The sequence below is a fragment of the Thamnophis elegans genome, chromosome 16 (genome assembly GCF_009769535.1).
Source record: "Thamnophis elegans isolate rThaEle1 chromosome 16, rThaEle1.pri, whole genome shotgun sequence".
Lineage (NCBI taxonomy): Eukaryota > Metazoa > Chordata > Lepidosauria > Squamata > Colubridae > Thamnophis > Thamnophis elegans.
In genome coordinates this window covers 26,637,522-26,650,999 of record NC_045556.1, presented here as the reverse complement: position 1 = coordinate 26,650,999, position 13,478 = coordinate 26,637,522, and the positions used below count along the sequence as shown (strand labels likewise).

Sequence of the window (13,478 nt, the reverse complement as noted above, 5' to 3'; positions counted from 1 at the left end):
CAACGAAACGCGGGAAATATTTAGAGTTGTTTTCGCATCTGAACGTGCCGAGACGATGTAGCCAATGAAATGGATATTTGAGAAAAGCCACAGCCTCAGAGTCCTCAACTGATGGGGGACATTTACTTGGAACCATGAAATTATTATTTGATGGCTTGGGGTCACTGGGGGGACGTTCGCTGGTTCTCTCGCTTGGCAAGGTGTCAAAGAAGTCAAGGTGGCATTGTGACCCCCAGCCGAAATAACCTGGGGAAGATGACAGGGGGCAGCAGGGGGCGGGGCTTTGGCTCAACTGCTGGGTTGATGTGGGCTGCTTCTTTGAGCAATCAGTCTGGAGAGCAATGTTGGCCATCGTGCCAGGGAGAATGAAAGAAGCAGCCCAGCTCTCATAGCGAACCGGCTAAACCCTCAGGCCTATAGTTGCTCCAGCCCCCGTCCCCCCCCCTCCCAGGAGCCCCCTTGCAAGGCAAATCTCTCTTCGGAACAGGCAGGCTGAACTTGGCCCCACTTGCATCTTCTGGATTAGACAGTCCCATTGGCACCAGCATCTTCGGATAGGGCTCCTGGGCGGCTGAAGGGGGAAGGCGGGCAGGAGGAGGCTGGCATGAACGTCAGCTGCAGCCCTACCCCCAAAACCTCAGATCCCCTGCATTGGTGGCATTAATGCAGCTGTTGAGGGCCTGCCACAGACCTTCTCAAGTATCTTTTGCACGTCCGTCCTTATTGTCCCACCTCAAGGTTTATTGCAAATAGCGCAACAAAATAAATGTACCTTTAAATCCTCTTTTGTTTTTTCAACACAGAAGCACAACAGGAATTATTTGAAAGGGCATATGTGAAATGATTCTCCTGTGTACAATGGAAGACTCCTAGGCAGTTTCCTGGGTCTGATTCCTTTCAGATTCATGACTCATTTCCATAGTATCCTTTTTTTAAAGCCTCATTTAATTTCCTCTCTCTAGCTGCATGCCAGCCCCTTCTACATCACCTGTCAAGTCCCACCACCAACAGGCTGCCTGGCTTCTCTCTTCCTGCAGCCTCCAATATTGCTTTTCCAGGAGGTGAGGAAGGCCAGAAGCAAATTGAAAAGCTGTGGCAGTTTATGCAAAGCCGCAGGACAAGCGGAGCGGCCCTTGGTAGCTTCACCAGCCCAGTGATGGGATTAGAACACCTAGTGGGAGATAAATTTCAATTTAGAGTGACACAAACTATTACCCTGCAAACTCCAAGCATCCGTCTCCCGGCCCCCTCCTCCCCACGGGTGGCACATTTAAACAGATATTACCGCCTTTGGGAAATTCAAAAAGGGGCAGGAAGAGGAAGAGGAGATGTGACAGCGTGGAAATATGGTCATTTGAGGGATGGAACTGGCCACCTGGGCCAGGATGGAATTAGGTGCAATGCCTCCCTCCCTCCGTGGGGAAATGGCGGTTGCTTCGGAAGACGGTGGGCATTGGGTAGATTAGTCTAGAAAGAGCTTCAGGGCCATTAATGTCTTCTTTACATCTAGACACCCATCTAGCTGTGGAAAAAGCACCTTTGGGACAACCAGTCTTACCTTGACTCAAGACTTTGAAGAAAGAAGAAAATTCTTGACTTTGAAGAATTTTAGAGTCTTTCAGACAGACAAGTTCCAATAGGAAGTCCATGTAATCCCAAGACTGGGGTGGGCTTTCATATCATCATCATCCCCTTTTAATGACCCCATAATCCCTTGCGGGGTTGAGTCTGGGCAACAGAATGGCATACTGGCCGGATGCCCTTCCTATTGCCAGTGCGGAGTTTTGTTCAGCAGACATATTCTCATGGTGCCCAGAGAGAGAAATATCTGCCTCTACCTAGGATCGAACTCACAGCCTCCTGATTGGGAGGCGAGAGCTCCACCTCTAGGCCACGGCACCACTCGGTGGGCTTCCATGTTAGGTCTTAAAACCAGACACTCAATCTTATGGGTTAACACAATGACCTCTTTGCCTGTATCCATATCAAAAGCTGAACTACAAGCTAAGAAACCACACTATTGTGTGAACCTCTCAGGCTGAGGAGGAGAGAAGTACAAGCATCTACAGCCTGTGCCAAAACACACTCCGGGGTTCTTGTTGAGCAACAGGTGGCAGGTGCAGCTTCTACCCAGGGACTCTCATATCACAAAACCACTTTCCTCCCCCAGGCCTGACAGCGAGTGTGATCAGTTATTGTTAAGCTCAGGTCAGAGGTGAGATTCAGCTGCTTCAGACCAGTTCACCCAAACTGGTAGCGAAATCGTGGTTGGGCCCCACCCACCCCGGCTCTGTTTAGGCACATTTTTAAGGCTGGGTGCAAAGTACATGTGCAAAAGGCCAGCCCCATGCGCAGAAGGGATGTGTGTGCCCGTGAAGTGGGCATGTGCGCAGCAAACCACTAGTAACTAAATGTGAAACCCACCCCTGGCTCAGGGTCAGTGCTGTCAGGAGTGGCAGAGCCTTGCTTCAATGGGACCCAGCTAACAGGTGACCTGTATGGGGAAAGGGTGCCCCTTCTGCTGCTTCTTGCAATCCCGATCCCCTTGGCAATCCCCGTGGTTCAGGAGATCTTCAAAGCCAGCCAGCACCTGCTCTCCTGTTGTTCGAGGCAGGACCTTGGCAGACGAGTGTGTGTGCACTTGGCTAGTGACCTCTGGACATCTTGTGGTCCAAGTGAAGAAGCGCGCATGGCCCATTGATAAAGCCAAAGCACAATGTTTCCTCCCCCTACAGACCCTGAGTGCCATTCGCATCTTACATTTACTTCCCTTCTTCCACCTGGGAGCTCAAGGCAATGATCCAAGGTCACTTCTTCTCTACAACAAGCGAGCCAGGTTGCATGTGCACAGAGGGACTGGCCCACACCCACCACGGAGCTCCCCTGTCCACATGCAAAACCTTCACTGTCAGCATCAGTTCTCTTAAGCTGAGATCAGAACTGCATTTCAGTTCTGGGTTGGATCTCTCTCTCATAATCTTCCACCCCCCACAAAAAAATTCACGCTCTAATACAGAAAATCTTGAAAATGGAGATAGAAATGAATCAGAGCTTTTCCTTTTGAGCCTAATGGAAAAAGAACTGGAGAAAAAAAATGGAACTTTGTTATTATATATGTTGACAGCAGCAATACTATTCTGCGCACAAAAATGGAAGGACGCTTCGATCCCTACCATGGGCAAATGGTTGCAGAGGTTGAGGGCGTTGGCTGAAATGGCAAAACTGACCACTTTGGTGAAAGAAAAGAACACAAATACTTTTGTTTCCGTCTCCAAACTTCATGCTTGATGTGGAAGAGAATGAAACTTTGACTTTGGGTTTTCTAGATAAGAAGGATAGATCTTTATAGAAATGTTTATAGAAAGTTCATATTCTTAGGAAAAAGCAAAAAGGTGTGATTTGATGCTCATGCCTTATTCTGCTGTAACAGAGAGAGTCAATGCTTCTTTTTCTTTCCCCTCCCTTTCCTCCCTTCTCTTCCCCCTTTCCCCTCACTGCTCTTTTATTTACTTTTGCACTTTATAATACTTTATAACTTAATTAAAAATGTTTAAAATAACATAATCTTCCACCTGATACTTCTTGCCCTGCCTTCAGGTGCTTTGGAGAATAGGTGGACCCTCCTCTTCTCTGCATGAGCCCCTCAAGTAGCGGTTGACTGCAATCGGTCCTTCTCTTGGCGAGATAGGTTGACCAAGATTAGGATCCCTTGAAAAGGAGGCACTGGGGAGAAAAGGGCTGAACTTCCACTAAGATGCCAGCTGTGCCCATGTCATCCTTTCTCCCGGAAAAGGCAGAATTTGCTTGTCCCTGACTGGAGATCTGGCATCGTATCTCTGGCATGGAAAAGTTGGCTTCTCTGTAGGAAAAAAACTGAGCCTCCCCCACCTTTGAAGGATGCCAGCCTTCCCTGGAAGAGGATCCAATGAGACGGCCCAAGTTTCAAGGCTGCCTGGCAGATGAAAGGGAGCAAGAGGCAGCCATGGTTTCAGCTAATGCATCTTTCTTCCCCATTCCATGGCAGACCCTGCCCCCATTTCTGTGCCTCTCCCCCCATTACTGCTTTCCTTTCAAGACTCTCGGCTGCCTGACTGGTGAAGCTTCTGTGCCCTCCCCCCACCCCCAAGGCTGGACTGGTTTGGGGAAATCAGGAAAAGTGGGGGGAAGGAAGGGGATTGGGACCTACAGGCAGAAGAAGCATTCACGTCACGGGGGTTAGGTGGAAACAGTAAACTTGGTTTATTGAAAAATATCGATTACACTTATTCCTTTATTACACAGGTTCAATTTTTTTCTCTTAAAAATACCTCTAACGGGCATGTTGGAATTTGGAAACCTGTACAAATAGGGTCACCTGATCATACGTGTGTGTGTGTGTGTGTGTGTGTGTGTGTGTGTGTACATAGATGCAGAGATTCATACACATCCTCACTTCAAAGGGGGAGGGGGATCTATGTATTTAAATCTTTGTTTTCATACTTTTTTATCAACATTTGTTCAAGTCATGATATATATTAGGGGATAAAATTACACAGAAAGATATGTCTGCAAATACAAGAAGCAAATTTTATTGCAATATACGGTAACTGAAAGTGTTCTGGGAGGGGAAGGGAAAAATGGAACAGGAATGAAAGACACAACAGTACAGTTTTACAACATTCTGTAGGATTTTGATAGAAGCACCAAAATAGGAAGGAAAGGAAGGAAGGAAGGAAGGAAAGGAAGGAAGGAAGGAAGGAAGGAAGGAAGGAAGGAAGGAAGGAAGGGAGATGAAATAATCAGATCAGAATCACATGACCTAAGAGAGCGTATCTCAGCTCTCCACCCTCCATGCGGTGATTCCCCCCAAATTCCCCAAAGAAGGGAAAGAGCACCATGAATGTTGTGCCCAGGTTGGGGAATGTGGTGTAGGGCCAAAGACCCTGTGCGCCTCGCGAGGCTTGTCCCCTGGAATCTGTCAGGAGTGGACAAATCATTGCTGTCTGCCAATGAAGAGTGGGAGCGGGCTACAGGAAAGGCCTCCCACCCCCCTTGAGAGACAAAAGCACAGACTGGCCAAACAGAGCTGTTCAGAATGCTGTTTTCAATGAGAAATATGTCACTTCCTGGCCTTCTAAGTGATATCCTGACAACCACTCTCACGCCATGCTCCTTCGGTGGGAAAGGAAGGCGGGAAAGGGATAAGGGCCCACGATAATGGCAGGAGGAAAGTCAGCCAGCCCAGCAGGGGAGTCTACAGATACAGATAGATGCTGGCTAGTTACACCCAGAGCTTCCCCGCGTCAGGAATGCCTTGGGAAAAGACATCCCGCAAAGACTCCCATTCAGTCACAGCAATGCCCTTCCCTTTGGCCTCGAGGCTGAGGGCCAGGCGTGGGGTGCTCTTTCCCTTTCTACGTATGGGAGCAGTGAGCCAGAGGGGTGGAGGGTGGGCGGTGGCTGTAAGCCCTCCCCCCCCCCCCTGGAGAAAGACACACACAATTGCACTGTTCAGTTTTGCTCTGGAAAGACAGAGGAGGGGAGTTGTAGAGACAGGTCAAGTCTGGCCTTGGCTTCAGTACATTGAATAAAGTCATAAATTAGCACCACAAATATTCAGCAACTGAGTACAAATCTGGCATGTTTACCCTGGGATGCGTTGCGTGAATAGCCTATTGCTACCAAAGAAAAACCCAGACCTCCGGAACAGTTGAATTAATTCGCTCATCAGACCCATCAATGATAGGATGATGGGTCACGGGATACAAGGTCATGGGGGAGGGGGGAACGACAGGTGATGTATCACTGGGCTGAAATGAGGGGAGAGCTGGGAGGGACCCCTGGTAGGGCTCAGCCAGGGTTGTCTGGAAGGTTCCTCCGACAGCTATAGCACCAACAAAATGGAAGGAAGGTAAGAGAACACTGAGGGGAAAAGATTTTCTTGGTAAAAGATATTTTTTAAAAAACCTCTACATTGCACTAGGTAAAGCCTGAATAGGGGTGGGGGGAGCTGGCCATAAATCTATTGCTTGTCAGAGGTGACAAATATCAACACTGCTGGTACACTTGGCACAAAGATGGCAGCCGTTTTCCTTTGTCCGGAGACACACCTGCCTCAGTTCCCCCAAAGTTCAGCAATGCTTAATTTTAATCCCATTTGCTGGGTGCCTGTAAGGCTGAGGCGTATTGCTCCTAAGGGGAGGGGGCTGCAGGAACCTGCTTCCTGAGTCTGGGGGGAGCACACAGTTCCCTGCTGATTCCTACTTTGGTCTTAGCGAAGGCATCGGATGCTGGGGACGAGGAGGCTGCCCAGTGGAGCATGGGTGACTCACATGCATCTTTTGAACCCAGAAACATTTAATATTTAATATAATAATATACAAATATTTACTTACAAAATACAAAAATAGAAGCACCTTTATCATATGGGATAAGCAGTCAGAACCTGGTACTTTTAAGGGTCGTTGCTTTCCGATGTTTCTTGTGTGAATGAAGTGGAAGAGAACCAGAGAAACCATCTCTGGTGGGGGGGGGGAGGTGTTCCATCTAGGTTCTGAGAGAAACCCCAGCAGGGAAGATTATCCAAGCGAGAGGGGGTTTCGGAGTCCTTCGTCCATGTTTCTGTACAGAGATCAGGCGTCGGCTGCATCGCCCGGCTGATGGCTTTCGGTGGTGTTTCAGGGACTTTCCAATGACGGGAAACTGGCGATAGCTGGACAGTTTTCCCTCGGATGCAGAGAAGCTGCTGAAAGGAAGGAAAGCAAAGGCGGCAGGGGTGGCGTCTTTCCTGCCGGGAACGTTCTGGTTTCGAGGAAAAGGCAACACATCCAAGCGTGAGAGCGGAGCCCTTTGACGGTCTCCACGAAGAGGCGCAGCACAGAAGGAGAAAGCTGGCTCTGGCCAGTCGGAGAGCCCCTCGGTCATGTGATTCTGGAATCGGTGGTGAGCAGGGTCCGGATTGTGACTGGGGTTGGGGGAGGGGTGGGTGTGCCTTGGGGCAAAATTGATGTCGGGGTAAATAGGAGAGCGGTTTTGAAAACAGTCCCATCAAACTGTCCAGTTTCAGAACGTGCACATGATGACCAAGAACAACGAAAGGAGAGGAAGTAGCCAAAAAGAGAAGGCACAATGAGGTTACGAAGTTGCCCTTTTGCAGAGAGTCCTTCTGAGCGGCCCTCAGCCCAGGAAGCACGCCGGCCCCACCTCGAATCCAAACTTCTGAGACGCTTCGCCAAAGTCGTTGAACATGATGTCGACAATGGGGACCTGCTCCACTTTGGGGGTGCTGATTTCCAAGACCGTCTTCTGGTAGCCCTTCTTGGTCTGCAGAGGGAGAAGGCAGGACAAGAGGCCGTTCAGGTCCCTGGATTCCCTTTCTTTTCCTCTCCTCTCCTTCTTTCCTTTCGTCTTTCCCCTTTCCTTCCCCTTTCTTTCTCGGTTTCCTTTCCTTTCTTTCTCTATTTCCTTTCCTCTTTCCTTCCCTTTTCTTTCTCAGTTTCCTTTCCTTTCTTTCTCTATTTCCTTTCCTCTTTCCTTCCCTTGTCATTTCCTTTCGCCTTTCCCTTTCCTTTCCTCCCTCCATCTTTCCTTTCCCTTCCTTTTTCCTTTCCTTCTTTATTCCCTTTCTTCTTTCCTTTCCCTTCCTTTCCCTCTTTCCGTTTTATATTATTTTATGTTTTTTTATTTACTCTCCATTACATTTTCTCACTCCTGCTGCTGCTTGAGTAGCCAAATGCTCTGTTGTTTGACAACAGGAAATTATGCTGAGTTAGATTCTTTTTAAAAAGAAATTCTGGCTTGGGCTGACTGCTGCCAACCACGGCTCCTGCCAACTGAAGTCTGGGAGGGCAAAGCTGGTCGGTTTGGGTATCTTTCAATCTTTTCTTCTTTTTTTTTTTACTGCATATCAAGTTTGGTCTGCTGGAACTTGGATATTTTTTTTAAAATTCCCATGAAGGTTTATATCTTTTTGTTCATATTTCTAAAATATATACATTTTGTTCAGAATACTGCCTAATGTACGCTGCTTTTGCCAACACTTACCCTCGATATAAGGCATTTTTTCATAAGTGTATTAATCTATCTATGACTTTTTGTGTAGCTGGAGGTCTCCCTCCCTCCCTCTTTCCCCCTTTCCCTCCCTCTTTCCCTCTCTCTTTTCTCCCCTCTTTCCCTCTCCTTCTCTCCCACTCCTTCTCTTCCTCCCTCTTTCCCTCTCTCTCTCTTCCTCTTTCCCTCTCTCTCTTTCTCCCCTCTTTCCCTCTCCTTCTCTCCCTCTTTCCCTCTCCCTCTCTTCCTCCCTCTCTCTCCCTTATTCCCCCTCCCTCTCTCTAGTCTAAGAAGATTTTGCAGGTAGTCTCCAGAAGGTGCTCCAGGGCCGTTGGGGGTGGGTGTGTCTACTGGCTCCTCCCTCCTTTTCTCAGCATCACATGGCTACCAGTTGCACCTGATGGATCCCCTGTAAAGAAGCAGTTCACCACCACCCCCATCCCAGGAAAGAGTGAAAACTTAAGAGGAATGGAACCGTATGTCAGTTTGAAATGGAGGAAATGCAACCTACTTGAAATTACACACCTATAAGATTTGGCAACAAGAGAATAAGCTGCAGGAACCACTAGCAGGGCTTAAGAAGGTCTAACACTGTAGGGGCGGAATGGGTCCTAGGCTCAAACAAGGCGTAACTCCATAGACAAGGGGACTTAGACTAAAAGCAAGGTAGAACTTCCAAGAAGGTAATAAATAGCTTTCTAAAATTTTACGTCCCTATTTCTGAAAATCAATTGTATCAAAGATTGTGCCTTTGCTGTTGTTCGGGGTCTCAGTTCCTTTTGCTGAAACAATAGCAATAATAGCAATAGCAATAGCAGTAGACTTATATACCGCTTCATAGGCCTTTCAGGCCTCTCTAAGCGGTTTACAGAGAGTCAGCATATTGCCCCCAACAATCTGGGTCCTCATTTTACCCACCTCGGAAGGATGGAAGGCTGAGTCAACCCTGAGCCGGTGAGATTTGAACCGCTGACCTGCTGATCTAGCAGTAGCCTGCAGTGCTGCTTTTAACCACTGCGCCACCTTGGAAGTTTTGTGAAAGTCCATCGCTCACGTTTGGCCCCGACTGGCTTCTGCGCCAGGCTTTCTCAGAGAGTCAAGGACGTCTTGCCCTGCATCTGGAGTGGCGTGACTGGGAGGCATCTCCAGTTGGGACGGTGCCTGATTGGGCCTTGTGATGGACATGGGGTTGATGGGCAGGGCTGGAACTTTCTTTTGGGTTTTCCAAGATGTGCCAAAATGGCATCTCTAAAAAGTGGAACTTTGAGGAAACTCAAGCCGCAGAGTCTCCTTTTGTTGGGGGTGTTTCTTGGAACCCTGACATACCCAAAGACTCAAATCACTGTAATCTCTTAGTGGAAGAAGAAGGTAACGTTCTCTGCTTAAAGTCAGACTTTTAGGCAAAAAATCCAGTACTGATTGTTGCACTTAATTAATTCTGGTCACTGACCACAATAAACGCATTATTATATTACACTTAATTAAAACTCTTTTTGTTGATAGCTAATATATGCAGTAATAATTATTTTCAGACATTAGTCAAAAAATCATCTATTGCCTCATATTTCTGCCTTCCCCTTCTCAATCACGCCCAAGGGCTGCCGCCAGTTCGGATCAATTCAGGTGAACCGGTAGTTGCAATCTGTGGGTGCCCCCCTCCCCGGGCACAATCCCATCCTACATCGCTGTGTTTTTGACACCACAGGCACATGTGGAAGGCATGTGCCAGTGAACTGCCGTGTTGTTGGACGCTGCATGCGTGTGCGAAAGATGCGTCTGAGCTCATGTCTATGTGTTTTGCAAATGGCATACACGCAATCGAAGCAAGTCCAGCATTTCCTGTGCTGTGCAAACCAGTTGTGAGAGTATCAGTCTCCCACCTCTCATCACCCCCATGAACAGGAGGTCCCGCGATCAACATGAACAGCCTAGGAGGTTGCCCGCGAGGGCTGTGAGCCAACCCCTCCCCCCAACTAAGGGTCTCTCCTTTGCACAAGGACTACTACGCAGTCACAATCACTACTCACTGCACAGCCGTCGAAGACCGCCCTGATGAAAGGGCTGTTGTCGTACGACATCTCTTCGTCGTTGGAGCCCAGGAAGCGCATGGCCTTCTCGTAGTTGCCCACAATGGCATCATGCCAGGCCACGGACTGGAAGCAGTTGTAGGTGATGTTTTGGTGGGCGGATGCACTCAGGAGACGCAGGAAGGTCATCTGTACCACCCCAATGGGGTTGCTGTCAGCATCCACGTAGGAGAGCTAAGGGGAAGTGGAAAAGGAGACAAGGAAGAAGCGGACCAGGGAGGCTAGGCAAGATGTGGTGGCTAGGCAAGAGGGAGGCCACTTGGCGGAAAGTTTACACCCAAGTGCCACCAAGTGTGTCATGGTATTCTTGGACTCCCTTGAGGAATGGTCAGAGAGAATTCTTTACATTTGAAAAAACACACAGCCCCCATTGTTTCTGAAAAACAAATGGGATCCTTGAGTTTTGGGCTGGTCAAATCTTAGAAATGAGAAACAGGTCTCATTTCTACAATGTTCAGGATATAGGAAGTAATTAGAAACCCTTCAATTGGCAGAATAACCAAGCATGGAATTAAAAGGATCCTTTCATAGACACATAAGAATTAGGACCACAGTCAGGAAAGACTCAAGATGTTTAGAGAAGTTGGAATGTTGGGTCAACCGTAGACATCTCAGCCACGTTGGAATTTTGGGGTTTTCCTCTGTGGATTTGTCTGAAAATCTTTCCTGTGTGTTTGTGTCAGAGATTGGGCCACCCAAGGCATCTGGTGCTCACTGTACATCTTGGTATTCCATGCCAAAGTTAAACAACTTCCAGACAAGACCCTGGTGTTCATTAGATATTGTGGGAAAAGACTGAGTGGGCCAGAAGGAAATGGGACCATGTCAACACATGCTCAGAATCAGTCAATTTCACACACACACACACACAAATTGATAAGAAGAAACAAAGGTTTTACCAACCAGTTATGTGGGCTCCTGCCCATGATCGTCTTGAGAGAGATCGAAACGACTGACTGAGGCAAGCGCAAGCATGCTAGACAAGCTAAAAGAGCAACCAGGAACTAGAAGATGGCAGTGGATTATCCTGGGTCAGGATTTGTTCCCAAGAGATTTACGGAGGGCAACTGACTCTTCCACTGTTTAAAGCCTACCTAACATAAATTGACAACAGTGAGGATGGACCACTAGAAGGTCTCCTGTGCTTGGAACCACAGAAAGATTTCTTCTTCCTTCCTTCCAAGGTTGAACAGGTTTCTTTTGGGGAAAAAAGCTCTTTATTTTTTAAAAAAATGAAAGTCTGACTAAGTCTTGCACTAGTCTTATCACCTCCTAAATTCTTCTGATGCAGAAGGATGGGCTCTAAAAGCAACTTATTTCCAGTTATTCCAATTAGAAGGGAGTGGCCATCTAACTCAGGGGTCTCCAACCTTGGCAAGACTTGTGGACTTCAACTCCCAAAATTCTTCAGCCAGGAAAAAAGTCCACAAGTCTTAACGTTGCCAAGGTTGGAGACCCCTGATCTAATGGACACAACATTCATTCAGGTCAGAGGCCACCCAGCACCGTTAGACTCTGGGCCGAACACTTCATTGGAAGAAATTTCAGATAAAATTCCTGAGGGGCTCCACGAGGGGTGGGATTCAGCCGGTTCAGGCGAACCAGTAGCTCCGACAATCAGGACTCTCAGCCATGGGGGCCCCTCAGAACTAGACCATCTCTCTTGAGCAGTGACACCAGGGCCTGGAAGCCAAATGGCAGCAAGTTCAGCTGGCACAGGAGGACATATTGAGGCATTTCTATCCACTGCCTTCTGGTCCAGCCACACCTCTGATGGTCTTCAAGCAGAGGACCCATGTGGAACTCATTGCAGTAATCCATTGGTGGAACCCCAGGTCAATTTGTACGACATCGTCTTTTAAAATGCCCTCTGAATTTAGAAAGAGATTAAGAGATCGTACATATTTTCACCTCAAAAAATATTATATATATGCCTCGGTGTGTGTGTGTGTCGGATTCAATTACTTCTAGGAATTATATATGCAAATTAAGCTGATGCTTAGTAAACCAGTCAATTAAATTAACTATTTTTTTTAATGAAAAGCTAGCCTTTCTGAAAACCCTTCCCTCTCCTTCCCTGCCTTGCACACAGCCTCAGTGCACCCACAACTTAACAAATTTGGAAACCTGGTTTTGGAGGTGGTGCCTCATTTGCATTTATTAAGGAAATAATTAATATTTCATACTGGAGCTTCATACTGGAGGTGTTGGACTAATTAAAACTTAATCCCATCTCCGCTCCTTGTGTGTCCGGCTCCCTCCCTTGCCATCTGCTGTTAATGATTTTATTTGTTAATTATTTCATTGGCTGCGTTTCTAGGAGTGATGGATTTTTAATGTTTTTAATGTTTTTATTGCTGTAAGCCAGCTATTCCGAATCGTTGGATATGAGATGGGCAGCAAATATATTTCATAAATAAATAAACTTTTAGAATTTTAAAAATGGTAATTGGAAGCAAGAAGGTTAAACCATCTCATTCATCAATCCTATATCATTCAGTGTGTGAACAAGGGAAGAAGATCTTACCTCTGAAAAACTGTTGGTTGACAACCTCTCCTTAAGAACCTTTCAAGCCAAGCCAACTGAGCAACAGGCCCTTCCCAGAACTCATGATGAAGAGTTTAGGATGGAAACCATCTGGCATCTAAACCAGAGTGAGCTCAAACAGGCGCTGAAGCCCATGAGATGCCAAAAGGAGCTCTCCAGGTCTTCTGGGTGAGGGGAAAATAGCACAAGAGAGATTTGTAACCCCAAATCCACCATCGGAGATCCAGAGCTGCAAGTGGCCTTTAAAGACCCTGGGGCCACATCCATAGCTGCTCCCCAGCTCAAAATGCAATATTATCTAAATGGGTAAGCTAAATGGGTAATCACAACAATATATTGAGCCACAGTGATTCAGTGGTTAGAATGCAGAACTGCAGACTCCTTCTGCTGACTGACAGTTTGGCAGTTCAAATCTCACCAGCTCAAGGTGGACTCAGCCTTCCATCCTTCCGAGGTGGGTAAAATGAGGACCCAGGTTGGTGGGGGCAAGAGGCTGACTCTGTAAACTGCTTAGAGAGGGCTGTGAAGCAATATATGTCTAAATGCTATTGCTAGGTGGGGAGGGAGGGAGGGAAGAAGAGGAAGGGAGGACAGGCCGTGGTGTCACAGTGATTAGAATGCAGTACTGCAGGGTCCTTCTGCTGGCTGCCTGCAATTTAGCAGTTCAAATCTCACCGGCATAAGATGGACTGAGCCTTCTGTCCTTCCGAGGTGGGTAAAATGAGGACCCAGATTGTTGGGGCAAAGAGGCTGACTCTGCATAGAGAGGGCTGTAAAGGACTGTGAAGTGGTATGTAAGCCTAAGGGCTTATTGC

The 13,478-nt window shown here is 47.5% G+C and overlaps 1 protein-coding gene across 2 annotated transcripts in view; it reads right to left on the bottom strand.

Moving 5' to 3' along the window:
- Window positions 1-4,546: 4,546 nt before the first annotated feature.
- COL5A1 (collagen type V alpha 1 chain) overlaps window positions 4,547-13,478 on the bottom strand; it is a 251,115-nt gene continuing 242,183 nt past the window's right edge. For both annotated transcript variants that reach the window (XM_032232562.1, XM_032232563.1), the window contains exons 65-66: window positions 10,056-10,289; window positions 4,547-7,302 (exon numbers count right to left, since the gene is read on the bottom strand). In XM_032232562.1, the coding sequence (XP_032088453.1) occupies window positions 7,156-7,302; window positions 10,056-10,289 (381 nt within the window). In that variant the 3' untranslated portion in view covers window positions 4,547-7,155. The remainder of the gene's footprint in view (window positions 7,303-10,055; window positions 10,290-13,478) is intronic.